The sequence below is a fragment of the Mesocricetus auratus genome, unplaced genomic scaffold (genome assembly GCF_017639785.1).
Source record: "Mesocricetus auratus isolate SY011 unplaced genomic scaffold, BCM_Maur_2.0 Super-Scaffold_100007, whole genome shotgun sequence".
NCBI lineage: Eukaryota > Metazoa > Chordata > Mammalia > Rodentia > Cricetidae > Mesocricetus > Mesocricetus auratus.
Window position 1 is genome coordinate 83,759,829 of NW_024429191.1, and position 26,871 is coordinate 83,786,699.

General features: G+C 50.3%; 3 protein-coding genes and 1 long non-coding RNA gene across 6 annotated transcripts in view; 2 read left to right on the plus strand and 2 right to left on the minus strand.

Moving 5' to 3' along the window:
* The first annotated feature begins 593 nt into the window (after nt 1–593).
* Nucleotides 594–3,125, plus strand: Prr29 (proline rich 29). Its single transcript, XM_005070010.4, has 6 exons — nt 594–742; nt 989–1,064; nt 1,214–1,320; nt 2,295–2,521; nt 2,660–2,730; nt 2,895–3,125. Exons 1-6 carry the CDS (start codon nt 665–667, stop codon nt 2,921–2,923), a joined length of 588 nt encoding a protein of 195 aa, XP_005070067.1. The 5' UTR covers nt 594–664; the 3' UTR covers nt 2,924–3,125.
* A 449-nt stretch (nt 3,126–3,574) lies between these two features.
* Nucleotides 3,575–14,299, minus strand: Icam2 (intercellular adhesion molecule 2). Of its 2 annotated transcripts, XM_013113178.3 has the most exons (5): nt 14,192–14,299; nt 8,684–8,797; nt 6,952–7,224; nt 5,570–5,878; nt 3,575–3,953 (listed from the first exon to the last, which is right to left on the minus strand). In XM_013113178.3, exons 2-5 carry the CDS (start codon nt 8,742–8,744, stop codon nt 3,766–3,768), a joined length of 831 nt encoding a protein of 276 aa, XP_012968632.1. In that variant the 5' UTR covers nt 8,745–8,797; nt 14,192–14,299; the 3' UTR covers nt 3,575–3,765. The 2 variants fall into 2 exon arrangements, with proteins under 2 accessions (XP_012968632.1, XP_005070066.1); XM_005070009.4 differs by lacking the exon at nt 14,192–14,299 and having other exon boundaries at nt 8,684–8,892.
* On the plus strand, nt 14,012–22,290 carry LOC110340890. The gene is made up of 2 exons (XR_002382724.2): nt 14,012–14,237; nt 20,124–22,290. It is a non-coding gene; the product is annotated as an uncharacterized LOC110340890 (long non-coding RNA).
* Ern1 (endoplasmic reticulum to nucleus signaling 1) overlaps nt 20,450–26,871 on the minus strand; it is a 91,066-nt gene continuing 84,644 nt past the window's right edge. For both annotated transcript variants that reach the window (XM_040749950.1, XM_040749951.1), the window contains exons 20-22: nt 26,146–26,269; nt 25,492–25,559; nt 20,450–24,516 (exon numbers count right to left, since the gene is read on the minus strand). In XM_040749950.1, the coding sequence (XP_040605884.1) occupies nt 24,328–24,516; nt 25,492–25,559; nt 26,146–26,269 (381 nt within the window). In that variant the 3' untranslated portion in view covers nt 20,450–24,327. The remainder of the gene's footprint in view (nt 24,517–25,491; nt 25,560–26,145; nt 26,270–26,871) is intronic.

A 26,871-nucleotide genomic window follows, 5' to 3' on the forward strand; every position in this document is an offset into this window, starting at 1 on the left:
GCTTCTCTAACTTCCTGTCTTGGAAACACAAGACAGTGCCGGGGACTCGAGGACTGAATGCCCACCTTCCCCTCGGCTGAGGGCGCAGTGAGCGAGCGGTTCAGCTTTTGAAGAATTGAGTGAATCAGCGGGGGAGACATAAAGAGCCCCAGACATTCAGGGCCAGAGCCACAGCCAGTGCATGAATTGGCTCAGTGTCTGGAGGGTCCCCCTCCAGAAACCCCTGGGTCGTTAGGACTCCCTCCTCCTGAGTGACAGAGGGACCGAGTGGATCCTCTGCCCTCTTTAGCTGCCTCACACACTCATGCCAGGGCCTATAAAAGTTTCTATTCCTGTGGAAGCAGGGAACCAAGCCACCCCAGCTTCTCACTCAACCAGCATGGGTCTCCCCGGGGTTAGCATCGGGGGCCTGAAGTGCATCTCCAGAAGAGAGACCTGAGCCTCAGAATCCCAAAAGTTCCCACAATCAGGAAGAGGAGGTGGGCCAGGGTGGAAATACCCCACACCCGGGACGAAGAGGAGGGCCGGGGAAGAGGAGGGCCGGGGCGGAGACTTGAGCTGTTTCCCAGGCACCAGGCATCCTGCGATGGGCGGGTCACTGTACTCCTGGGAGGAGCCCTCCCCAGCGTCCCCAGAGCTGCCAAGGTAACTGAGCTGCTAGGCCATGGCCTCTCTCGGGAGTGGAAACTGCAGTGGCATCCCATCACAGACTGGCGTCCCATCGCAGACGGCCGCCCCGACGGTAGGGGCTGAGCCCAGGAGCCCAGACTTTTGCATGGGATGTGGGGCAGGGACTGCTGAGCTGGGATGGAGGGAAACTCTGGACCACATATGGGGCGGTGAGAAGGGAGGTCCCAAAACAAGAGGGAGACACCGGCCTGGGAGGAGGGGCCGTGAGGTGCAGAGACGCAGAGAGAAGTGCGGGGCTCCTGGCACGCCTCACCCTTCTTCTGCCTGCTTTCGCTGAGTCTCCCACCCATGTCCCCAGCCCTGGGTGACCATCTTGCAGCCTTTTCCTTGGACTGTCCCATCTCCTCTGCCGCAGCCTAGCCGCGTCAAGGAAGGTAACTTTCCCGGGTCGCTCTCCTGATTCCCCTCTGCCGCACGTACTCGGGGCCCCTCCTTGAGCTGGGCACGTCCTACATCAGTGCTGTAGGGTGGGAGGGACGGGACTGTGTGCAGGCCGGGCGGGCCTGTTGGAACCTGTTCGCAGACCTGCTGGAGCTCATGATGCTGCAGAATGCGCAAACGCATCAGCTGCTGCTGAGTCGACTGGTGGCCGGAGCCCTGAGCGCAGCGCCAGAGTGGCCCCGCCCACAGGTGTGTGAAGGTGGGGCCCAGGGTGGAGCTCTATCTGGGGGCCCCCACCTGGAGAAAAAAGACAGCATAGAGTAGCAGCAGGAAGCTAGCCACTGTCTGACTGAGTGCCTTTGGCACCTACTGTGTGCTAAGGCGTGGGGTCAGCTTCTAATAGGAAGGGAGTTACCGGGTCTCCACTGCCACCCAGATGTTGCTTCCAAGGCTACACATTTCTCTGTGTAACCCAGGTCCCAGGAACCTAATGCAGAACTCTTTTTAGGGACTCAACTGCTATCTGTCAAATGAATGGGTAAGGGAATGAATGACTAGGTGGGCTGTGACAAGCCCTTGTGGAAATGTGGTATGTGTACATTCCTGGGGAGGGACGGAGGGAGAGAGACGGAGGGAGGGAGGGAGAGAGAGTCCTTGGGGGACTGCAGGTGGCCTTAGGACAGACCCTTGAGAACCAGGTAGGGTTTTGACCCAGGGTGGAGGGAATAAGGGGTGTGAGGTCTGAGAAAGAATGACCCAGTAGAAAGGGGGGCTCCAGCAGGACTGGAGGGGTGCAAGGAGGGGCTAGTTGGGGAGTTTGGGGGTGGAGATCCTGGGTTAGGGCAGCTACCTCACACTCCCAGATGCTCTGAGGCCCTGAGGTGAGCACCTCTCCTCCTTGAGGGTCCCAGAAAGATACAGGAAAAGACAGATCTACAGGCTTCCAGTACCCACTCTGGAGTCACTGAGATTTCCCGGTCAAGCCCGGCATCGCCTCTTGTTAGCTCCTGAGGCTCTTACATGAGCTGCTTCCCCTCTTAGAGGCTCAGTTCTCCTCTATGCTGAGTAATGGGGTGGGCATTGCCTGCACGCATCGAAAGCTCCCGAACAGTCGCCGGCACGCTACGGAAAGTAGTAAAGAAGGAGGCAGAGGCGGAGGCGGAGCGGTGGGGGCAGGGAGGGTGGAGCGTGTGCCGCCACCCCCTTCACTTCGCGCACCCCAGGTCTGCACGGACAGCCCGCAGGAGCAGGCGGAGGGAGCGATGGAGGCCGAGGCGCAAGAAGAAGAGCCTGTGGTGTTCCACCACCACTATGTGCCTTGCCCTGTGACCTCCTTGGGCGCCATGACACTCTGGCCAGCCTCATTCTTCTCCGTTCCCCCACACCAGCCTCCCTGGCAGGGTACACCCAGGATTCAGCACCAGCCCCCTGCCTCCAGGCAAAGGGAGGTGTAAGTGACATTGGAGGGGTTTGGGCGTGGCCAGCCCTGATCTAGGTTGTAAGAGCTGGCTTGTGGGGGGGGAGGGGGATTAAAGGCTCAAAAGCCACCCTGGGCGTCTGACAGGGTCCTCTCTCTTTCCCATCTCAGGAGAGATGTGCCCCCGCCCCCACCCCCCAGCGCCACAGGGACTGTTGGTGCAGATGTACCCCCAGCTTCAGGTAGGGGCTGGGTGGGTGGGCAGTGGGGCCTAGCTTGGGACAGACTGAGATGTCAGAAGGGCCATGTGCCCTGTGGATGGGGACCCCTGGCAGCCACTGCCTTGTCCCATTCTGTGTTCCTCCCTGGGGTCCACACGGTAGCAAGCCGAGGGTTCTACTCCTAGATTACTACGATGCTGAGAGCCTGCCGTGAAGACAGAGATAGTCGCCAGCTTCTGCACAGGGCTTCGACATTCTGGAGTGACTCTGTGCCCACGCTGGAGCCCTTCTTACCCACTCAAGCCCTCTACCCTGGGCCTCAGGTTCTACTCCACTATCTTGAGCTGGCTGTTCTGGAGTGGAAACCCCTCAACTCCCTCCCTGACCCAGAAGCCATATAAACCCCATTGATCCACCGTTTCCTGTCTGGTCCAGAGTAAGGCCCTGATACCAGAGCCACACCCAGCTTTGCCCATCTCTCCTCTCGGTGGCCTCACCCTTGGGCCTGCAATAGGGCGAGAAAGAATGCCTTACGGCCCTGGAGGGCAGCTTGGCTTGGGAAAAGGCCAGCTCAGGAGGCCATTACGGCTGACTCGGCTTCCTTGAGCCTTCTTTTGCTGGGTTCTGTTGGCAGAAAGGACAACCAGAGCCATGTGCCGGCTCAACCAGGAACAACCTGAGGTTCCCAGGGCCATGTGCAAACAGAACATCCGCCCCCTCGTGGGACCTCAGGAGGAAATCCGTTGCTAATGGTGTGGATAGATGTCTGGGGTCTGGGCTGCACAGGTTCTGGAAAGCTCTGGGGAAGAGCAGGGAGGTGGGGAGAAAAGAGGAGACACAGGGTGAGCAGGTAACACTTGGTACCTTCGTTGTCACAGGTGGTGTCTTGTTTTCCCAGGAGCAGACATGGAGGGTACAGAGTGAAATCCAGCTATTGGTATTGAGGCTACAAAGGGAAATGTTCCCAGAGTCTTGTGCCACAGTCCTTCAGCGAGGCCACACCCTGAAGGCACCACGTTGAGTTCCAGCAGCCACCAGGGGCCTGGCAACCTCAGCTCACATGGGACGTTGCCGGAAGGCTCGGGGCAGCCTCCTCCAGGCAGCTAGTACCCCATAGGTGCCTGTCCGCCTCCTGTGCCAGTGCTGACCGAGGATAAAGCAAAGCAGGACGGATGTCACAAATAAGAACAGCAGTATTGACACCACCACCATTATGATGACCATCTGGTTGTCCTGCATAGGCTCTGGAGAGGGGAGAGGCAACAGATTTAGAGATTTTTCAGATGCCAGCACCCCAGGGCGTCTACACATTACCCCTTGCCCACTGTGCATTCCACAGTCAGCCTGGTAGCAGAGAGCAGTGGCATGAGGTGCCTGCCCCCACTATGACATGTAAGAGGAAGGTGACCTACTCTCCTGGCTATAACACAGAGCAGAAACCCTTCCTCCAGCAGCCCCTGAGGCCAGTATGTAGTTCTGGTGCTATGGAATATTAGCCGAAGATGTGTCACACGTGTTTGCGCTGCGGGACATTTGTTTAATGATGCAAAGATGTGTCACATTATTTTATGTTGCATTTGTTTAACTCTGTGAAGCTGTGCTACTTTGCCTGTCTTAGACACCTGATTGGTCTAATAAAGAGCTGAATGGCCAATAGCAAGGCAGGAGAAAGGACAGGTAGGACTGCCAAGCAGAGAGAATAAATAGAAGAAGAAAAGGAAAAAAAGGAGGATTGAGAAAAGGAGGAGAGGAAAATGCTGGCCCCAGCCACCCAGCCACCCAGCCACCCAGCCAGACACGGAATAAGAAAGGAAGAAAAGATACAGAAATAGAGAAAGGTAAAAGCCCAGAGGCAAAAGGTAGACAGGATAATTTAAGAAAAGCTGGCTAGGGGCTGGAGAGATGGCTCAGCAGTTAAGGGCACCTGTCTGCTCTCCCAGAGATCTCAGAACCCATATGCAACTCAACACTGTAACTCCAAGATCTGACACTCTTTTTTTTTTTTTCTTTTTTTGGTTTTTCGAGGCAGGGTTTCTCTGTATTGTTTTGGAGGCTGTCCTGGAACTCGCTCTGTTACCAGGCTGGCTTCGAACACAGAGATCTGCCTGCCTCTGCCTCCCGAGTACTGGGATCAAAGGCGTGCACCACCAATGCCTGGCCAAGATCTGACACTGTTACATGTACTAATGCATATAAAATAAAAGTAAATAAATATTGAAAAAAAAAGAAAAGCTGGGTAGAAATAAGTCAAGCTAAGGTTGGGCATTCATAAGAAAGAATGTCTCTGTGTGATTATTTGGGAACTGGGTGGCAGGCCCCCAAAGAAAAAAAAGAGTTAAAAAAAAAGCAAGCTCACGGGGGCGTTGGTGGCACACACCTTTAATCCCAGCACTCGGGAGGCAGAGGCAGGTGGATCTCTGTGAGTTCGAGGCCAGCCTGGTCTACAGAGCGAGTTCCAGGACAGGCTCCGAAACCCTGTCTCGAAAAACAAAACAAAACAAAAAAGCATACTCATTTATAACAGGCTTGGCCACCTAGAGTCACAGAGCAGCAATACTCGGGGGAACCTGAGGGTCAGACCAGCCAGTCTCCTCATTGTAGAAAGGGGCCATGGCTAGAGAGAGCTCACTACCATGGTCAAGGCTACACAATGCTCAACAATGGTCTAGCTACTAGTTGAGCTCTCCTGACTTCTGGAAAAGTTAGGGTTCAGCTTGGAACTTGGAGAGAGAGCCCTCAGGATTCTGTCATCATTCATGCACATCAAACCACCTAAGAGTTTTCTCTTCTAAGGGTTTTCTTTCCCCAAGCTGCCAAGAGGGATGCCGCCTCTGCCCCTCTCGGGCCACAGTCTCCTTACCAAAGACTTCGAGGATCTGGGACTCAGAGATGCTGCGGATCACGTAGCCGCCATGGGGCCGCAGGTCCAGCTCAGCCTGGCAGGAGAAGTTGTGGCCCTCCTTTGTCAGAGCTGTACTGTTGAGTCTGACCATTGCCTCACGCTCAGTTCCCCCAAATGTCTGGTTCTGCAGGGTCTCTCTGCCACGGAGCAGAGTGAGCGTGAGGCTCTCAAGGGGCTTCACGGCCAGGGCCGTGCACTCAATGGTGAAGGCTTCACCCACAATCACTCGAGGAGGCTGCAGCCTCAGTGTGACCTGAGCTGGACGCTCTGTAGAAGACAAAGGAGGAAGGCCACTCAGGATGGAACTGTGTCTCTGCAGGCCCAGCCTGGTCAGGGCCCATCTCCCGGCATCCCAGGTCCCTAACTGGACCTGAGAGAGAGGAAGTGCGCTCGGGTTTGGCCTGCTCATTGGAAGGAGGAGGAAGAGGAAATGTATGATGGAGGATGTCCCGGGTGCTAATTCTGTGGGCATGATTTGGAAAATAGAAAGGGGGTCTACAAAGAGGAGATACAAGATCATAGACGCAACTAGAAGGATATATATATATATGTGTGTGTGTGTGTGTATGCACATATATATATATGTATACACACACACAACTAGAAGGATATATATGTGTGTGTGTGTGTGTATGCACATATATATATGTATACACACACACATATATATACATCTGGACTTGTCTCCATTCCCTCCAGATACCGAGCACAAATTTTCACACTAACCATCTGGGTGGCTGTGCTGTGAGCATTTGGAAGGGAGCACCTATGAACTATGCACGTGGGCACCTGAAGAGCTGAATAAGGACTATGGCGGTACCCTGGCTCCCTTTTGAATAAGGGCTATGGCGGTACCCTGGCTCCCTTTTAAACTCCACTCACCCCCACCCCAGGAGTTAGAGCATCTTTCTATTTTTTGATGCATCAGGTTGGCAATGGGTAGCAGTGAGACACCTGGGGAACCCTGGCTTATCCTGACAGGTGTGTTTACAGTGCCCGCACATTTGCCACGGGTCCTCAGGGGATGGAGGCTCCTCTACCTTCTCCCTCGTTCATGGCATTCTCTAGGAACTCCTTTGTCTCATGAAGCCCACTGGCGCCTCTGATTCTCCACTGCCTGTGGAGCTCTCTGGTGGCTGAACTGGGGTAGGAACTGACTCCTAGATCTGGGCAAACCTTGACTGGACTGACCTTCTTGGAGCAAGATTCAAAACCTGTGCGGTCTGCTTCTGGGGTGTAGGAGGCTCATGGAGTCAACCAAGGGGGTAAGCAGAGCCCCCGGGCCTGACCTGCTTGCGGGTCAGGAGCCCGGGAGCCGTGGGCCACTCACAGACACTCACGGAATACTGTGATATTGAGATGCTCCGAGAGCTGTTGCTCCGCACAGGTGAAGTGGCAGATGAGTTTCGTGTCGTTGGTGGTGTTTGAAACTAAGAACTGTTTCCACTTCCCCTGGGGGTGCTCCTCCAGCACCGTCTTATTCATGGTGGTCTCCAGACCGCCCACTTTCGGGTTCTCACAGTTGGTGCTACAGTTGACTTTCCAAGACTCCCAGGCTTCTACTACCTGCTTCTCCGACCATATGTAGACCTCAAAGGCCTTCTCACCAGACCCTGTAAGACCAAAGGTACCAGGCAGCAGAGATACCAGGCAGCAGATGTCTCTGACGCCTGCCCTCAGAGATCAATAACAGCAGTTGTAATTAAGGTTCAAGAAGACAGGTCACCTTTGGTCCCTCTGCCCCATTCCCAGGTCAGGCCCATAGAGGCCACCACCCTGTGATTCCCTGTGTCCTTTCCTCTAGTCCCTCTGTCTGTCAGCACTAGGCTAATTTTTGGCTGCCTTAAGCTCCAGTTCAAAGTTCCCTCTGTCACAAAGACACTTCTGAGAATGGAAGGAAGCTCTGGGCTCACACAACCATAGGGAACTGCCAGGATGCCCTTTGGGTAGTGGTAAGCTCCAGGGATAGGGAGGAGAGGTGAGGTAGTGGAGGGACTCCATTTTCTTGGGGGGGGCAGTTTCTTTTCTTTTTTCTTTTTTTTTTTTCAGAGACAGGGTTTCTCTGTGGCTTTGGAGGCTGTCTTGGAACTAGCTCTTGTAGACCAGGCTGGTCTCGAACTCACAGAGATCCACATGCCTCTGCCTCCCGAGTGCTGGGATTAAAGGTGTGTGCCACCATTGCCCAGAGGGACTCCATTTTTAATAACATGGTTAACAAAAGATAATGACATTGACATTAGGGCAAAGATGGAGGGAGGAAGTGACCCTTGCATGTGCTGTGGGAGCATGCTCCAGATGAAGGGGACTACTGACTCCCAGACCTGCTGTTGGGCGCATGCTCTCATGAAGCACTGGAGAGCCAGGATGGCCTGTGCTTCCTACCTTCCCACACAGCCCACTCAGCCATCGGCTAGGGGTATGTAAGTCAGTGGCGAAAGAGGGGCTTTCCATGTAGACAGTGCTGCATTCGGATTCAACATTTGCCATGCACTGGCTGGGCGGCCTAGGGTTAGACGCATTCTCTCTCTGAGCCCCTGTTTCTGCATCCATTAAGAGGGCTAATGTGCCCTCCCCGGGGTCCTGAGTGCAAGCATGCTTGAAAGCATTAGGCAGGTTGTCTAAGGCGCGGGCACTCAGCACCTAATGTCCTTCCAGGTCTCCTTGACCCACTGAAAAGGGTTTCATTTTCATTTTGCTGTCCTAGTGAGTGCAGTGTCTTCTGCTGCCCTCTGCTGTTCACTAGGCCCCTTTGGCACTCTGGCTCCTTTGCTTAGACCCTGGCATCCCTTCCTGGTCCCCTATTAACCCACTACTCACCATCCAACCTTGTTAGCCTATCATATCAACATTCTCGGAACCCTGGGTTTGTTCTATCCAGTAACCCAGATGCCATGATCCTAGCCACTGCCCCAGGCCATGGAAAGCCAACGCCAGGCTGCTACAGTCTTCTGTATCCATGGGAGAGAGGCCCCTGTGGCTAGGATGCCCTCCTCCCCAACATGAAGCCCAAGGAACAGTGCAAAACTCCCCACCCTAAGATGCCACGTGCTGGGAACCCTGGGGACCGCTTACCTGGGCAGCAGAGCAGGGCAAGAAGGGTTATAGGCAGGCTCCAGCAAGCAAAAGAAGGCATCTCAGGTGGGGTCTGTGGGGTCTACGGGCTCCAGGGGCACAGCCGACGGCTGCCTGGAGGGAGATGGAGAGATGGACACCACAGATTGGGGAGTGAAGGCTGGAGCTCTGGCCTGAAATCCGTAGTCTTCTCTGCACCAATGATCTCATTTCCTCTCATTATCTGAGATCAGGAAGCCATATATGCACAGGCCAGCTCCCAAGCCTTCAGGCCCTCAAGAATTCAGGCAGAGGAAACCGGGAAGCAGCTGATAAGCAGGGGTGTAGCACGGTCCTCCCATGTGGCTTGCTCCCTGTGTGGGGTTAGGAGAGCAACAGAAGCTCACATTCAGGGAAGTGTGTGTGGCCCGCGGGAGAGCATGCGTGAACGCACTTGTGTGTGTGTATGTGTGTCTTTGTGTGCATGTGTGTACACATGGAATTCCTATTTCTGTGCATGGGCAGAATGAGGCTCAGACCCTGAATCCCACTGGACCTCTGTTGTAGTCATCTCTGGAAAGATGATATCCAAAGTTAGAACAGCGTCATGTAGTAGTCCCCGGCTAATACCCTGCTTGTGTCTGCACACCTTAATGCCTTGATTAGTTTCCAGGAGAAGCCTGGCCCTAACTCACAATGCAGGGCCCACTTGGGGCTCAGAGATTGCAAAAGGGCAGCCCACAATGGTGTCCAGTGGTCCAGGCCCAGGAAGTCAGGGAACAGACCAGCTACAGCCTAGTCCCAAATCCTGGCCCTTTTATGGGCTTGTCAGTTAGTGCCTTCTTGCGCATCCTCCCTCCAGGCAGGGCCTTGGTCTGGGAAGCCTCGAACCCAGTGCCTTCCAGGCAGGCTTTCTCACAGGCAGTGAGCTTTTATGGGAGCCCAGAGTTTTGAGGGCTCATTATCTGAGATCAGGAAGCCAGCTCCCAGACCACTACAGCCTCCAGAAGTCAAGCAGAGGAAGCTTCAACGGCTCCACCAGTGGCCCAGGTTTCTGGGTTGGAGAGTACTATGGCATCCGGCCGTTCTCACAGTGCTGAGTACGGACTACAGTGTACAGCTAGCTGGTGCAGCTGTTATCAGCGTGGATCCAGACGTCCCTGCATGGCGATGCTGGGCTTCGGGGTCATGCCAGAGAGAAGGGGCCGACAGAGTAACAGAGAGAAGAGGGAGAAGTGGAGTGAAGTCAGGGGGTCTGATCTCACATGAGGTTGACAGAGTGCTGGGGACAGGGAACAGGTCAACTGGAAGGGTCTGGGTGACACAGTGGAGGCTGACCTCCTCTGGGTAATAACATAATAATAATGACAACAACAAGAGTGGAGATAATAGTGCAGCAACACTGACAGACATGACTTAGGGAGGGAACAAGTGCTGTTTTCATTTTGGGGATGCTGGTGACTCAGACGCCGTGACCTCATCCATGCTAGGCCAGTGCTCCAGGCTGTGTCCCTAGCACACTTGGTGTTTTCACTTTGAGACAGGGTCTCACTAAGCGCCACCCAGGCCTTGAGCTCCCACTGTAATTCAAGTTCTGAGAAATTCACCATCAGGCAGTTTGTGGTTGTGTGAGCATTGTAGTGTGTCCACACACACCTAGATGGTACAGGACAAATACTACGTACCTCATGTACATAACTGTGCATGCTCTATTTGAACACAACTGCAGTACAGTAGGTTGACACTACTGTCACCAGGGATCTGGGAGCAATGCGTTCAGTCTCTAGGTGGTGTGACTTTTCTAGCTTCAATGTAATTCTCTGGGACCCCTGTTGTACATGTGGCTTGTCACTAATTGCAATGTGTCGGGACACGCAGCTGTACCCGCTTCATGCTGGGCACTGTCCAAGTACTCTGTAATTATTAACTAATTACTCCTAAACTCTACAAGCTCAAGTGCTCCTACTGTAATCATCTCCCAGAAGGAGAAACCCAGGCACAGAGAGGCTGAGTGGCTTGGTCAAGGTCACGTACCTAGGAAAGAGTGAAATCTCCATGAGACAGGCAGCTGTGGTAACTGATGAAGCCCACTAGAGCAGGGGCAAAGGAAGCCACTGTGAGGGGCGGATTCCCCAGAGACCCTTGGGAGGGACGTGCAAGGCCGCAGAAGGCCAGAGGAAACTTCCTGACAAGGCTCAAAAGGAAAGCAAAGAGCCATCAGCAGAACAACTGTGGAAACACAGCAGGGTTATAAAAAGGCTCGGCACAACAGAGAGGAGAAGGGAAGCTGCCAGGGGCTGGAAGGGAAGCGGGAGTTTTCTTAGGGGGAGTTTCATTTTGTAAGATCGCTTCCGAAGATTAGTTTTGGAACAAAGTGAACGTGCCTGGCTGAAAATAAATAAACATTTTATATGTATAGTACCACAACTAAAAAAGTAAAAATTAGCCAGGTGGTGGTGGCCCATGCCTTTAATTCCAGTGCTTGGAAGGCAGGGAGAGGCAGGTGAATCTCTGAGTTCAAGACCAGCTTGATCTACAGGAGTGAATTTTAGGACAGCCAGGATCACACAGAGAAACCCTGTCTAAAAGACAAACAAAAGCCCAGTGTGCTGGTTCAGTTGTATAATTCCAGCACCACTTAGATGCTGAGATTGGTGGACGGTGAGTTTGAAGCCAATTTGGGCTACTCTCAACTCCCTTGCCCAACAATAAAAAATAGAGGAGACTATAAAATAATGTATTCCATAAAATATGGAACAAAGTAAACCAAGCCTCAGAAAAATGAACGTTTTGGATTTAATTTGAGAAGAAATGAAACGTCTGGGTGGGGGCTGCTGAGGCGGCTGACTCAGAGGGTGGCTCTTGCCAGCAAGCCTGATGACCTGAGTTTGATCCTTGGGCCCCAAGTGGTAAAAGAAGAGAACTGACTCCCACAAGCTGTCCTCTGACCTCTGCATGTGCTATGGCATGCATGTGCCCCCTACAATAAAATGTAATAAAATATAAAAGAACGGCAATTACCTTCTCAACCGATATGCAGGTTCAGTGAAATTCCAGTTAATCCTAATAAGGTTGGTTGTGCATGGAACTTGAAAGCTGATCATAAAGTGTTTGTGGAAAGATAAAAGGATCGAGTTGAATGGGAAGAATAAGATGGGCAATTTGCTCTCTGATTATTGAGATTTAATATAAAATATTAGTATGGGTATAGGGAGAGTAAATAAGTGGGTCCTAGTGTCTAGAGCCTAGAAACGCGCCTGACTAGCACAAGGCAATGTGAATGGCTGGGTAAAAGAAATGTCTGTTATGTGAGGCTGGGTCAACTGATTAACCAGATGCGGGGGTGGGGGTGGGGTGGGGGGGTTGGGGGGGTGGCATGCCCACATCACTTCAATTGGAGAACTCAATTCCATTCACAGTGAGTAATTATGTGTGAAAGAAAACTCTAGAAACATTGACAAGGAAATATAGGAGGGTATTATGTCATTAGGGTAAGGTATTAATCAAGATTTCAAAACTGTCAGTCATAAAGGACAGGGTTAGGCCTGTAGCTCAATAGGTAGAACACTTCCCCGGCACACACAGGCCCTGGGTTCTAGCCCAGCACTGAAAAATAAACAAGCCATTGATAACTGAGCGCATCAAACCCACAAAACAATGTCAAAGGAAAGAGGGCATTACTTTAGCTCAACAGTAGCCAGGAAATTAAGATGGAAACCACATCTACTAAGTTGGCAGAGGTTAAGAAATCTAAAGGTCAATTTTTGGAGATGTTACAGGACAATAACAACTTTTACAGTTACTAATGGGAGAGTATATTGGTTCCCCGAGGAACAACAAAATACTATCTTGTCAAGCTGAATAAAAACCGACTTATTTTATTTGGTATTTTTATGTATTTGTGACCAGAAGAGGGTGTGGGATGTCCTAGAGTTAAAGGTGACTGGGAGCTACCATCAGAGAGCTGGGGATGGACGCCTATTCTCCATGAGAGGAACGAGCACTCTTAACCCCTGAGCGACCTCTCCAGCCCAAAGCTAAGTAGTTGCCTCCCTGCAACGAACAGTTCTTCTCTTAGATACGTGCACGTCCTGGAAGAACTTTTGTCCCTAGACTCGGGAAACATAGATGACCCTAGGCAAATCATTTAGTCTCTTTATGCTTGTACTCCCTCATCTGTAAAATGGGATTCTTGGTCTCCTTCATAGAGTTGCTGTATGAGTTAAATGAGTTCACTTTTCCTTCTTGAGACAAAAATCTTCAGTAGTCCAGGCTGGCCTCAAATTCGATATATGCCTTGAACTCCTGACTCTTCTCTCTTTACCACCCAAGCGCTAGGATTTCAGGCAGCTGCCACCACATCTGGCTTAAAAGAGTTGATGTTTTAAGGTACCTGGAATGCTAGGCACTGTGTAACTTCTCACACAATAAAAATAAGCATGTTTGTACAACTGAACACTTCAGAGAAGAAACTAACACAAAATTCTAGCAAGTGCATGAAAATAAAGTGGCCTCTGAGAAGTTAAGTCCATGAAAGCTTTAGTGACATTTTACCCATAGCTGTTATATTTCTGTGCACTATGGTGACAGGTATGTCACAGACTTCTCACACATTACTGTTCAATTTTACAAAAATACAAAGAGGAAAGGAAAATTCCTGAATAATGATGATGACGATGATGATGAGGAGGAGGCTTGGGAGTGTGAACCACAGTGTTAATGGCTCCTGTCACTGACTGGCATGTTCTCAGGAAGAGAACCGTGGTGCTCACTTGAGAGAAGGGACTGGATGACAGTGGTGGTGCACGCCTTTAGTCCCAGGAGGCAGAGGCGGGCAGATCTTCGAGTTCAAGGCCAGTTTGGTCTAGAGCGAGTTCCAGGACAGCCAGGGCCACACAGAGAAACCCTGTCTCAAAAAACTGAGAGAGACAGTGAAAGAGACAGAGACAGAGAGAGAGACAGAGAGACACACAAAGACAGAAAGAGAGAGACAGACAGACAGACAGATAGATAGAGACAGAGAGACAGACAGAGAGATACAGAGAGAAAGAAGGGACTGTCCCTTTCCAGGTCTTAGCCCACGTGGGTCTGCCCATGTGGACTTGGGGGTTAGAAAGCTGTGGACCTGTTGGGTGTGGTGGCCCATGACTTTAATCCCAGCACTCGGGAAATAGGGAAATAAAATCAGGTGGTTCTCTGGGAGTTCCAGGCCATCCAGGGCTATGTTTCTAAATCTGTCACCTACATGGATGCCACCCAGAGGGGGAAGGGAAGGAAGAAAGCAAAAAACAGGAAACAGTCACTAAGGCGGGGCCAGGGTGGTGGGCTGGGGACAAAGACCAGAGCTTCAGAAGCCCTGAAGGAGGAACTCCCTCTGGGGATCCTCCAACCACTGCGTACCAGAGTGGGGTGGAGAGCCGAGGGTTAGAGAGAGGGAAAGAGCAGAATTCAGGCACTTAAACAGCCCAAAAGTCCCATGCTGCTGGGCTCGTTGGAGGGGAAGCAGGGAAGCCAGAGGCTGTGACTTACCGTGCCGGGTTCAGATGCTGCCAACTGGGAACCTTGTCACAATGTGGTAAGTTCTAGCGGTTCAACATTTAACTCCTAAGGTGTCACGTGTTTCCTGTGCCCTGGTTTCTACACCAAATTAACATGATTTTAACACTGCTACTGGCGTTTTCTCCACATTGTCTTAAGATGTACCCAACAACACTTATTATTTAATGTAGTTTCTTTGTTTTTTTTCTGAGGCAGGGTCCCACCATACAGACCAGGCTAGCCTCACATTCAGCCTCCCAGCCTCAGCCTCTTGAGGGCTATCACGAGCTACTATGCCTTTAACGGTTTTTCAAACACACAGTTGTGTAGCTAGTAGTACACTCGCCCTGTATCATCTCCAGGGCTTTTCACCTTTCCAGACTGAAACTGCAGATCCACGCCGGTAATTCTCCATTCCTTCCCCAGTCCCCGGCAACTCCCACTCTGCTTTCTACCTCTGTGTTCGCCATTCCTGGGTCCTTTAGTGCCGGCTTCACTTCATTCAGCGTGACCTCCTCTGGCTTCATCCTTGTGGTGGCGTGTGGCGGAATGACTGTGTCTGAGGCTACGGACTGTTCCACATTCACAGCCACGGTTCTGTTTGCCCACAGTTGGACACGGTGCTACTGCTACATTCGAACGTGGCGTGAAAATGCCCGTTGTCTTTATTTTGTTTTCCGAGAGAGGGTTTCTCTGTGTAGTCCTGGCCGGCTTTAATGTCACAGATATGCTTGCCTCTGCCTCTCCAGCCTTGGTATTAACATGGAGCGCCATCGCCTCCCAGCCCCAGTGTCTTTAAGAAGTATTACTGCATTTATTTATTTAGTGTGTGCATGCTCACGAATGCAGATGCCATGCCACACTGTGGAGGTCAGAGGGCAATTTGTGGGAGTCAGCTCTTTCCTACCCCATGGGTCCTGGGGATTGAACTCAGGTCATCAGGTTTGGCATACACTGCTGAGCCACCTTGTCGGTTCAAACTCCTATTTTTATTTCCTCTGCTCCCTGGCCACCATCAAGTGAGCATCTCCAGGCTTCCTCATGCTCCTTATCTCAGTGCCCTGTCTCCTCACTGCCCAGGAAGGAACAACAGGGCCAAGCGTCCACGGAGAACTCTGGAATGTTGACCTAAAACAAAATCTTTTCAAAGAGCCAGGACTTTGTGTGGGATCCTTACGTCACTTGGAGACCATCCTTGAAAGACGCTGTGGGATCACGCTCCTTCCTCTTAGCTTCTCAGCTAGAAATGTAGCTGTCCCTTCCATGACTGTGCCAGCCACTGCAGAAAGGTGTGAGCATATAATACTGCAGAACCATGCACTTGAAAATGGTTAAAGGGACGGGCAATCTAGGTTTTCAGTTCTTTGGCAAATACTCAAAAGTGGAATTGCTGTATCAGATGACCACTCTGTGCGAGTTTCAGAAGAAATGCTGACTCGTTCATACCCTTGACGTGCAGTTTCTTTTAATTTTCATATACATGTGTGTTTAAGGGAGTTGGATCCACTGGAACTGGAGTTACAGACAATTGTGAGCTGCCATGTGGGTGCTGGGAATTGAACCCAGGTCCTCTGGAAGAGCAGCCAGTGCTCTTAACCTCTGAGCCATCTCTCCAGCCCGATGTGCAGTTTCTTGAGGCCTTTGATGGAACGAGCCATTCATTGTTCCTCTGTGCTTGTCCAGTTAGCAGCACAGAACCCCATCTGGCTGTGTCCCACACTTCAGGAAAACCTGTTAGTGACTAAAACCATCATCTCTTCACATCTGTAGTCCCAACTAGCCAGTCGTGTTCTCTAGCAGAGTGGGTTTGTTTTAACAAGCAGGGAGTATGAAAGTTGTGTGTGTGCGCACGCGCGCGTGCGGGGCTTGGGTGGGTACTGGACAGCCAGTCAGTTAGGTTCACATCCACGGCTGTCCAGCTTCACGGGCCAGCTTCACATCCACAGCAGTTAGAGCTCTGGCTCAGCAAAACCACAAATTAGATCTTATTCGGAGCTCACAGATTCTTCCAGATTGTGAATGTTGAGGGTCTGCTGGCCCTGGAACACTTTCTCTCAGCGTTTTTTGAGCCTCGGTTTCTTCAAAGCATTACCCCACCCCACCCCCAGTTTCTCTGTGTAGTCCTGGCTGCCCTGGAACTTATTATGTAGACCAGGCTGGCCTGAACTCAGAGATCCACCTGTCTCTTGTGTGCTGGGAGTAGAGGCGTGCACCACAACACCTGGCTTTAAAGTAGTTTTTAGCTGTCCTGCCACACAGCTGACAAACCAAGGACTGACGTCACCAATGCTTTACAATGTTTTAGCAGTATCTGTTGGGGTAGACATCTGTATCAGTCAGCATCATATTGTCACTACAAAACACCTGAGGTACTTGATTTATTTCTGTATTGTTTATGTGTATAGGTCTGTGTATAATATGTATTCCTGGTGCCCATGGAGGCCAGAAGAAGGCTTCAGATCCCCTAGAACCAGAGTTACAGATAGTTGTGAGCTGCCATGTTCATGGTGGAAATTGAACCCTGGTCCTCTGGAAGAGTAGCCAATGCTCTTAACCAATGAGCCATCTCTCCAACCCTGGTAATCAAACTTAGAAAGAAAAAAATATTTAGTTCAGTTTTAGAGGTTTACAGTCCTAGGTGCGGGCATTGGTTTGGCTTCTAGTGAGGGCAGTGTATGGAAATGGTAGAGGAGACAGTCACAGCTCAAGCCAGGAGGCAAGGTTCTACCGTCTCTTGCTATGGGATTGGAGGACAGAGGGGACACTTTCACATATTCTATAAACACAAACTTGTACTCTACATTGTAAAGAGCAATTGGGATGTCTGTATTACTACTGGCTTAGCACAGGCACATTGTTAATGGTTGTTTATTCTGAGTTGACCCCCTTTCTCCCTTGGGAGGTAGAGGTGAGGGGTGTACACACAGTTTCAGCAGAATAAGGAAGGGCTGTCAATTTTAGTAACTGCCAACTAACCACCAGCAGAAAGAGTCAAGTGTTGACCAAGGCAGAGAAGTCCAGAGTTTCATGGTAGACTGAGAGTCACTGGCTGAGAGCCCAAAGAAGAGACTGTGGGTCAGCTTGGAATCAAGTGTTTACTATTTATAAAACATCGATCAAGGGCTTGTAAAGAATAGGCACCCAATGAAGTTTGGTTGTCACAGTCGGTACTTGGACATGTGCTTATCTGTGTCTTTGTAGAGTATGTCCAAGGACATTGTGGCACCTGTACTATTGCAGGGGTTCACAGAATGCCCGGTTCCATGATCATCCTCACTCTACAAGGGACAGAGTGGCATATATTCTGGTCAGTGTTAATTCGCAATGAGAACAGCTTGTGGCTGTGGGTTACTTAGAAAATGCCAGCTAATGAAGGAGTTGGGTTCAGAAAGCCAGGTCCCTGGGCGGTTAAGAGTTCTTCCAGCACTCACTGGCTCACAACTGTAATGCCAGTCCCTGAGGATCTGATGCCCTCTTCTTGCCTCCACAGACACTGCATGTGTGTGGTGCACAAACATACATGCAGTCAAAACACCCATACATGTATGGTCTTCTTTGGTCTGGACCCTAGCCTCATTTCAAGGTGGTCCCACCAGAGAGTGTGGAGTCAGATCAGCATCCAGACTGGTCATCTGAACAATCCACTGCAGGAGGAATTGGGGAGGACAGCACACGAGAGCCTCCTAGTGGTGGACAGAGTAAGCATCCTACTCTAAAGGCAAGAGAATTACATCTCTGGGCAGGGTGGCTGTACCAAACATTCCTTCTTGTTCAAAGGTAGATTTGGATGCAGATGGGTTCCTGAGAAGCTGTGTGCTTTAAGACAGGATCTCACTCTTTAGTCCAGGCTAGCCTGAAATTCACTGGATAGCCCAGGTTGGTCTAGACTTTGTGGCAATCCTGCCTCAGCCCCCCAAGGGCTGGGGTTACAGGTGTGAGTCACCAGGCAATTTGAAGGGCTATTTTGTTTTTAATCACATGTATATATGTATTATCTGCATCCAGGTGTTCACAGAGGCCAGAAGAGACCTTTGGAGCCTCTGGAGTTACAAGTGATTGTGAGACGCCCCACGTGGATGCCAGGAACTGAACTGGGATCCTCTGGAAGAACAGCTAACACTTTTTTTTTTCCGAGACAGGATTTCTCTGGTTTTGGAGGCTTTCCTGGAACTAGCTGGTCTCCAACTCACAGAGATCCACCTGCCTCTGCCTCCCTAGTGCTGGGATTAAAGGCGTGTAAAAGCCACCAACGCCCAGTGCAACTAACACTCTTAACCATTATGCTATCTCTCCAGTATCCTGAGGCCTTTTTTCCCCCTAAGACAGGTTTCTCTGTGTTGCCTTGGCTGTCCTGGAACTCTCTCTGTAGGCTAGGCGTGCTTCCAACTCACAAAAATCCACCTGCCTCTGCCTCCCAGTTGCTGGGATTAAAGATGTGCATTACCACTGCCCAGTCTATTTTGAGGAGGGTGATATACATGGATGTAAAAATGTATCCATAAACATCCAGGAGCTGCGGAGCTGAAGGGAAGGCATGTAGAAGGAGGTATCTGTGAAGATCAAGCTAGACTCATTGCAATCCTCTTGCATTGTAGTCTATGCTGGTCTCAAACTCACAGAGATCTGTCTGCCTCTGCTTCTCGAGTGCTGGGATTAAGGGCAAGTATGACTGTGACCAGCACCCCTCCCTCTTAACTTCCATTTCATGGACCAATAAAACCAGTATGCTCACTGGGCCATGGTATTGCATGCCTTTAAATCTGGCACTTGGGAGGCAGAGGCAGACAGGTCTTTGAGTTTGAGGTCAGCCTGGTCTACAGAGTGAGTTCCAGAACAGGCTTCAATGCTACACAGAGAAATCCTATTTCAAAAACCAAAACCGAAACAAGCAAACAAAAAACCCCAGTGTGCTCAACTGGGGACCAGAAGGGGGAATGTACTGTTTCTTTCTTAAGAAGCCAGGTGTGGCTGTTTGGGAATGGAAAAATCCAACAAGCATAGGGTTTGTTTGCCCTTTTTTAAAAATCAGTGAGTAGTACCAGGTTAAATGGCCACAAATATAGTCATTAGTGTATGGTGGTGCCTGGCTGTGACCCTCTTCTTGTGTGGGAAGGTTATGAGAACTGTGATCTCCCACAGTGGCTTTCCCAGCCTCCTTTGCTCCTCCCAGACAACTCATGCCTGATTCTTACTCTGGGAGGCAGTGGACATCAGGATGGCGTTTCCTGGAGGTAGGGGTGGAGGGACTGTAATGAGATCATAGAGTTCTGGGGCATAGACCTACCTGGTGTCCCATCTGGTCAACAGCCTCTCTAGTCACCCTGAGGTCAACAGAGAGAATTACTTATTGTAACCAGAAAACAGAGAGGAAGGGGAGAAGTCCAGATCCCCTGGACACATTCCTAGTGACCTAACTGCACTCCTGTATCTCCCAAGCCCTCACCTCTTAAAGGCTCTACCATCTCTCAGTAGTGTCATTCTGGGGGCCGAACTTCAGTCGGCTTTTATGGACCATGGAATAGGATGGTCTCAGTCTTCTGGGGACAGGGCCGGGTCCAAGATTTAGTACTTCAGGGGGAAGGTATGATCCTAAGGCTCAGAACCCTTCTAGGCTAAGGAATGAAGTGGGAGGGATGGTTAGCATCCACACAGTGCCTGATAAGTTCTTCTGGGGCTAGTGGGCTCCTAAGGTCTGTCTTTTGTAAATAGTCTTTGTCTTGGGGGAAGAGCACTAGGAGGCTGCACAATTTCTCCAGATAGGATGAGAAAACATATGGGGAGACTAAATGGACTAATTGACTAAATTGCATGAGCACACCCCTGGGGGCCCAGCTATCTGATGAGCTGCTAACATGTCAGTTCAGAATGTCCCACTCCCGGTGCTTTGTTAGTGGAGCTAATCACAGCTCTTCTCTCTTTCCAGGTATCTCAGTCCAGAGTCCTATTCATCACATACATACCCCAGACTGACTGGGAGCCTAATTCCCAATGTGTGGCAGGTCAGTCCCAATGGGCCACCTTCTTGAAATTCAGCTTAATAATAACTTCAGGAACATTTCAAGGCAGTCACCCTCACCAGGCCCCAAGGAGGGTGTTCTAGCTCTAAACCCAGCCCGTAATACCAGGGACCCATTTTTCTCACAAGCTTAGCCAGCTGCTCAGGCCACTCAGACGCTACACCCATGGATGAAAATGGTGGGCCTGCTCCCTGCTTCAAGCGGCGCTCCAGTCTTTAAGAAGCAAAGCGACTCCCAAATCTAAAACTACCTTTATTTGTGGTTGGCTCAGCATAAATCACCTTCATCAATGAGCAGAATTATAAAACTGTACAAGAGGTACAAAAATAGGCCGTTTACCTTAGATAACGGCCCTCATATCATGAGCTTTAAAAAATACACATAAAAGTTGTACAATCTGGCAGTTTATAAAATATAAAGCTAAAAAGAATATTTTAGTTTCCATGAAGAGGAGTGAATCATACAATCAGCACATATCAATTAAACAATTACCTGTCCACAGAGAAGACACATGGCACATGATTTTAAAAAAATCGTCTAAAAATTAACATTTTACCCAGACCAAACTATTTACCCTTTACAGATAAGGCTACCATAAGGTGGCAGGATACAGTGTGACTTTCCTTTTCCAGTTTTAAAATGGTCAGGGTATTCAAAACAGATCTGATGTGCTTTAAGCAAGTGCAATTGTAACCAGATAACTTCAGAGTAAAAATTAAATAAATATAAATAGATTCAATAAATAGGTCGTTGCAAAAAGAACTACACAAGGTCCTTGTATGGGGACGCCACATAGCTGGCTGGTAATGCTTAGGTGAGTAGGTGAGTGGGGACTCCCCATCACAGTTTTAGGGACACTGGGAAGGAATACTATACCCACCAAACACATGGGCAACAGGAGACATGAGGCCACAGGACTCTGGCAAGCAGTGTAGCTAAGGCTGCTCCAGAGGGAGGCTCAGCACAGATGACACAGCCTCTGTGTCTTTCTAGAAACAACATAAGAGACCTAAGTGCCCAAAGCAACCAGAATTACACATGGAAGGCCAATCACTAGTTTATAATGAAAACCAAGAATAGGGAAGAGAGCAGGCACTTTGGCTTCAAAGAATTCAGACCTCAGTTGGAGGTCTGATAACCTTCAGGGGAAGCAGACCCCTGGTGGCCAACACCCTGGCTTCCAGATGTGAGTGATGGGTAAGGATAGAGCTGTTGGAGAAGCAATCACAGAGAAACATGAAGAGGGATTTCAGAGGGCAGCTGTTGCTTGCTCTTTCTGCACCTCTGGATGATGAAGACAATGAACAAGGAACAGAGCCAGAAGCAGATGGAAGAATCCTGGCAGAGCTGGAGGGTGGGACCTGCAGAACGTCACACAGGACCAAAGCCCTGCAGATGACAAGCAAGTGACCAGCACAGGAGAGCTTGCAGCCAGAGGTGACTCTGCAGATGGGTCACAGCAGCAGCTGACTGAATTACATGTGCACAAGTCCTCCATAAAATCAAGTGGAGTCTGAGCAGCCTCTCATCCCATGTTGGGTAGAGAGCACTTGGCTGCGTCTGCTGACCCCAGACCTCCACCTTCTCTGTAATGCATCACGGGAAGAGCCTACAGTTACTGCTTTACTGAGAGCAGGGGACAACTCTGCAGAGGTTCACGTCAGTCTCTAGATGGCCCAGTGATACCTATGTTCCCAAAAGTGCAAGTGCTTTGGTGCTTAATGACTCGGCACATTTCCTAAACTTAAATCTCAACACAAGACAAGGTTTTAACAAAGATAACATCCCACAGCTCGATTCCATCCTAAAGCTGAAGGTGCTGGGCAGTCTTCCAGGGATCCCAGCAGCCTCTCAAGATGCTACAATGCACAGAGCTGCCCGGGCCTGAAGGCAGACAGCATCTCTTGCTGAGCACCCCAGATGCCCAGTGTTTTCGTGACACCCAGAGAGCTAACAACTGCCTTGTTCCTAGAGGACACACAGAGGCGAGCTGACCACAAGCTGACTGGTTCTGAGATGGACAGTTTTAAGGCACAAGTGGGGCAAACCCCAAATATACATCCTTCCTACCCACTTGAGTTTCCTTTCTGCCCTGATGCTTGTGTGCTAATGACTCTCACGAGGCTTTAAGGCACAAGTCTTTCTGTGCTGTCATCTGTGTCCCAAGTGTCTCATGTCCCACCTAGCTCTACAGAAAGTTTCAAATAAGTATGATCAATAGAGGACTTTTGGAAATTTGATTGGCTAGGAACTGATCTGCTAAGTGGCAAGGACTTTTGAGAAGCTGACCCCAGGCAAACTGGGAGGTAATACCAAGCTGGCTTTTACAAAAGCCTTCAGCACTTCCCAAAGGGAAGCTTAGCTGTGAGGAACAGGGTAAGCAGCAGTCCCCAGGCACTGGTTAGACTGCACGGCTTCCACCTCCTGCATTGGTCTTGGGCTGTTCCCTCTTGCACCCCCTGGCACAGTGATGAGCAGGAAGCCAACTACGGGACTGAGGTCCCAAGGTCTAAACAGGGTCACCCATGAGGATCAAAGATGTAAGAGATTAAGAAAAAGTTCACTTTAGCCACTATGAAAGTAAGGGAATCAGATTCTACAGCAGCAGAGGAAGCTTTGGGTAAGTGGCCCTGGTACCAGCCCTCCAGAAGACCTCTCGGGGATGCAGCAGCAACAGCTCCAGTCAGTGCAGAAGCTGCCGAGGCTACTCTCAGCACAGAGCAGAATGGAGCCTCAGCTCATCAGGACTGCACAGTAGAGACCTCACTAACTCTAGGGAGCCCACACAAAATCTTCCCCCTGACTGCATTCTAACCTCTAAGGTCTTGGGAGGGAGAAGACAGTAAATTCTGACTGGAACTAAAGTTAAAATTAATTTTAGAGAAAACTGGTACTGACATAATTACTTTGACAGGAACACATTTACGTAGTGTTGCTAGAATGCCTTACTCTTTCACATTAGACAATGTTCTGCATTCTTGAGGGAATGGCGATTTTTGGTATTACACAAAATAGAAGATATATCTTGCATTTCTTTTTCACAAGCATCAAGCTACATTTAACTTACTTGAGCAAATGCAGCTTTCTGCAATACGATCAAAATACACTCATTAAAATTTGCCAGAAACAGAAAATCTGGCCTAAAAAGCGTGCGGTGGCCCTGGCCTTGGTTCTCTACCCCAGGGCTTTGCTCACCATGTGTAAGCTCATCGCTATCCTCTGAGGCAGAAGGGCCCTATCACTCTCCTTCTGGTTCTGAGCCCTCCAAGTGACCCTTGGCCCCGAATACCTGTCTCTGTCCCTGTCTGGTCTTAGCAGCCTTCCTGGCTAGGGAACTCTTCATCTCTGGCTCACATGGCCAGGATTCAGTCTATCAGGGGCTACTATTTAGGCCACTTGTGCTGGGCCAGCACCATACCCAGAACTGACCTCCTCTTCATCCTCCTTTCCCACAGATATACCTCAGCTGTCCAGATGCATGGCTAACCAGTCTCTAACTCCATGCCCACATTTACAACTTGCTGCACAAGGCAACACAGGCTACCAGTAACGTGGAGGAGCCTCCTGTCTCCAGGACAACACCTCTGATCGCCCTCTTCCTTAGCACGCTGTGTTTCTCAAACCATTTCTAGCAGAGGGTGCACTTGCTGTACCCCAGCCAGGCTGCTCCTAGCATGCAGGCAAAACAGGATTCCTCTACTCCCTCACTGAAAGGCCCCCAAAGTGCCTCCCCACAGGAATTTTAGAAAGAAATGTAAGTGGAAGAGAGTTCATCCAGTGAAAGGGAAGCAAGCTCATCCAGGGAACGTTGGTGCTGCTCCTTTTGCAGCCTCTGGGACAGGCCCACCTTTGTACACAACCCCGACTACAAGGCTTCAGGGCCACATGGCTTCAGCTGTCTGTAGTCATGAAGGGCCACCTCTCCTGCTTCCTAGGATCAGCACTGTCCTCTTCTGGCTGCAGGGTAGCAGCTCAAGGCACTTGGTTTGAGAAGCTTAGTCTTCCTGCTAATCCCAGGGGTAGCAAGCTATGAAATGCAGAAGTTGGGCCCATGGTCACTGTTGGGCCACCAGACTAGAGGGGCTGCCCTAGCTCAGAGCGCGTCTGGAGTCACTGGGGTTCTGTGGGCTCGTGCAAGTAGTAGGTCTGGAAGAGTCTCTCATGCCTGCACAGCTCCATGGCTCGGTAGGTGTGTGAGAGGAGGTAGGGGAAGCGTGATGTGAAATAGCGCACAAAGTCATCAGGGATGGAGCCCAGCGTCTCCTGAACCTCCACGGGGAGCTCTCGGTAGTGGTGTTTCTGTGAATGAGCAGAGAGACACAGCTTTAGCAGCTGACGACAGTGCTCAGGGCTCCTCTGTAAGGAAAGACTCACACACCAACAATACATCCAGTGTTCTGTAGGCTCTGCTCCTTCAGAAGGAGAGCTCAAAGTGGGTGAGGCTCAGCTAAGGAGAGCAGCTGTAGCTTCACCATGGTGCTGGCCATCCAGAAGGGAGCACAGGCCTCCCTTGAAGGTCATGGAGTAGCAGTGTTTGTCCTGACAGGACTGGAAGCTGCTTCTGCACCTGCGGTCAGGCCTTTGTGAAGGTTGCTTAGTGATTGCACAGGTCAAGAGCATCCCAGGACTCCAAGAGGAGCCCTTCCCCAAACCTCTGAAGACTTGGCCTTGTATAGGAAAGTGACCAGAAAGGTCCTGTTAGAGCATGCTCATAAGGTGTCTGTCAGGCAGTCAGAGGGTACCATAAACCAGCAGAGACCAGGAAACACCTATGTCCCAAGAGACCGGTCCTTAGATCTTAGCCCTGCATTCTGAAGTCTCTGGAGAGAGATTCCTCGAGCAGAGACATGTTTGTTTACTTGTGGTGACTGGAATGAGAAAGGTTCCCATAGGCTCATATATTTGAATGTGTATCCTTGTTGGAGGAGGTGTGTCATGGGGGGTGGGCTTTGAGGTTTCAAAAGCCCATGCCAGGCCCAGTTTCTTTCTCTACCTCCAACTAGTGGATTAAAATGTAGCTCTCAGTTACTGCTCCAACACCACGCCTGCCTACCTGTTGCCATGCTCCCTCTGCCATGACCATCTCACCCTCTGTGATTGTAAGCAAGGCCCCACTTAATGATTCCTTTTATAAGTTGCCTTGGTCATGGTGTCTCTTCACAGCAATAGAAAAGTAACTAAGACACTTGTCAAATCCGGCTGAACATAGAAATGAATATAAGGAGGCGATGTCTGCTGTGGTCACCTCCCCCAAAGCCCTCACAAGCCCTTTACCTTATTTCTCATGGCTCGGAGGAGATCCCTGACGGAGCCACCTTTGTAGGTTCTGAATTTTCGCAGATCTAGAAAAACATTAAGGGATATAATGGTTAAGCAAGGAAAATTTTAAAGGAAATCCCTGGGGTCTTGCAACTGGATTAAAGTGAATCTCAGTCACTGCAAAAGATGCTACCTCTTGCTGGGCAGTATGGCGCACACCTTTAATCCCAACACTCAGGAGGCAGAGGCAGGTAGATCTCTGTGAGTTTAAGGCCAGCCTGGCCTACAGAGGGAGTTCCAGGATAGCCACTGCTGACACACAGAGAAACCCTGTCTTGAAAAAACAAACAAACAACAACAACAAAAAACCAAACGAAAAACCAACAACAACAACAAAACAAAAAACCAAAACCAACCAACCAAACAAAAAGATGCTACCTCTTAGACCTAAAATAAAGGTGGTGTTCATCTGAAGTTCATCCAGATGAGATGGCACCTTTGAGCATGACACTATCACTAACCTGTCACTCTAAGGGATAAACATGAATGTGTATCCATGTAACCACACCCTCAAGGACATGCTCAAGTAAGTCTCAAATCAAGAAGTGGGATTTGGAACTCCAACAGTTGGAACTGCCTTGTTTATGTAGCTCAGAGTCGCATGGTCACCTGTCTGCAAGGGGACAGTGATGTTCTCCCGCCAGTCCATCTTCACCACAGCTCTCCCTCCTCTCTCCAACTGCCTTACTATCGGGCCATCCAAGGACTCCTTTTCTATTCGGTCACTCACATCCTGTGAAGGAAAACAGGCAACAGGCGCTGGGTTAGAGTCAGGAACACTAGCACTGGGCTTTGTCCACACTAAGTGACAGGGTAGCCACTGGCGTGTGGATTGTAAGCAATCTGGCATTCCTCTTAGGCCCAGGCCACAGCCTCCTCAAAGCCAGGTAGCAGGTACCTGGAGCTCACTACCCTGATCCACTGACTTTCACTGGGACAACTTTCAGAGATCCCCTCCATGACAAAAGAGAGATATTCTGAGGTGTATCTGTGTACAGAACATGCATCCCCCTCTGGAAGTTCACACTCACACAAAGCACACTTACAGAGAGCTCTAGGTATAAAACACATCCTCAAGGGAACCACACATAAAGGGGGAAACTCATCTCATCTGTGCTTCAGATATCCCCAAACAGGACACCTCAAATCCTAACCAGAGGTTATAACCACTTACCAATGACTGGAAAAACTGAAGCAGAGCCCTCTTTTCAAGAGCACTGGGTGGTGGACGTGGGATTTGTAGGCCCCACTGGGCTTCAAGCAGGGTAAGAGGGAAGAAGAGGGTCAGCAGGCGTACCCTAAGTACTGGCCTTTTGGAGCTCCCACCACTAAGAC

Bases quoted from the DNA above. Each gene is read 5' to 3' on its own strand.
- Prr29 (XM_005070010.4), top strand. From the start codon at position 665: ATGGCCTCTCTCGGGAGTGGAAACTGCAGTGGCATCCCATCACAGACT. The intron at 743-988 runs GTAGGGGCTGAG...CCATGTCCCCAG, and splicing joins CGCAGACGGCCGCCCCGACG to CCCTGGGTGACCATCTTGCA. The intron at 1,321-2,294 runs GTGTGTGAAGGT...CGCGCACCCCAG, and splicing joins CAGAGTGGCCCCGCCCACAG to GTCTGCACGGACAGCCCGCA.
- Icam2 (XM_013113178.3), bottom strand. From the start codon at position 8,744: ATGCCTTCTTTTGCTTGCTGGAGCCTGCCTATAACCCTTCTTGCCCTG. The intron at 7,225-8,683 runs GTAAGCGGTCCC...TTGGTCTTACAG, and splicing joins TGCCCTGCTCTGCTGCCCAG to GGTCTGGTGAGAAGGCCTTT. The intron at 3,954-5,569 runs GTAAGGAGACTG...TCCCCTCTCCAG, and splicing joins CCAGATCCTCGAAGTCTTTG to AGCCTATGCAGGACAACCAG.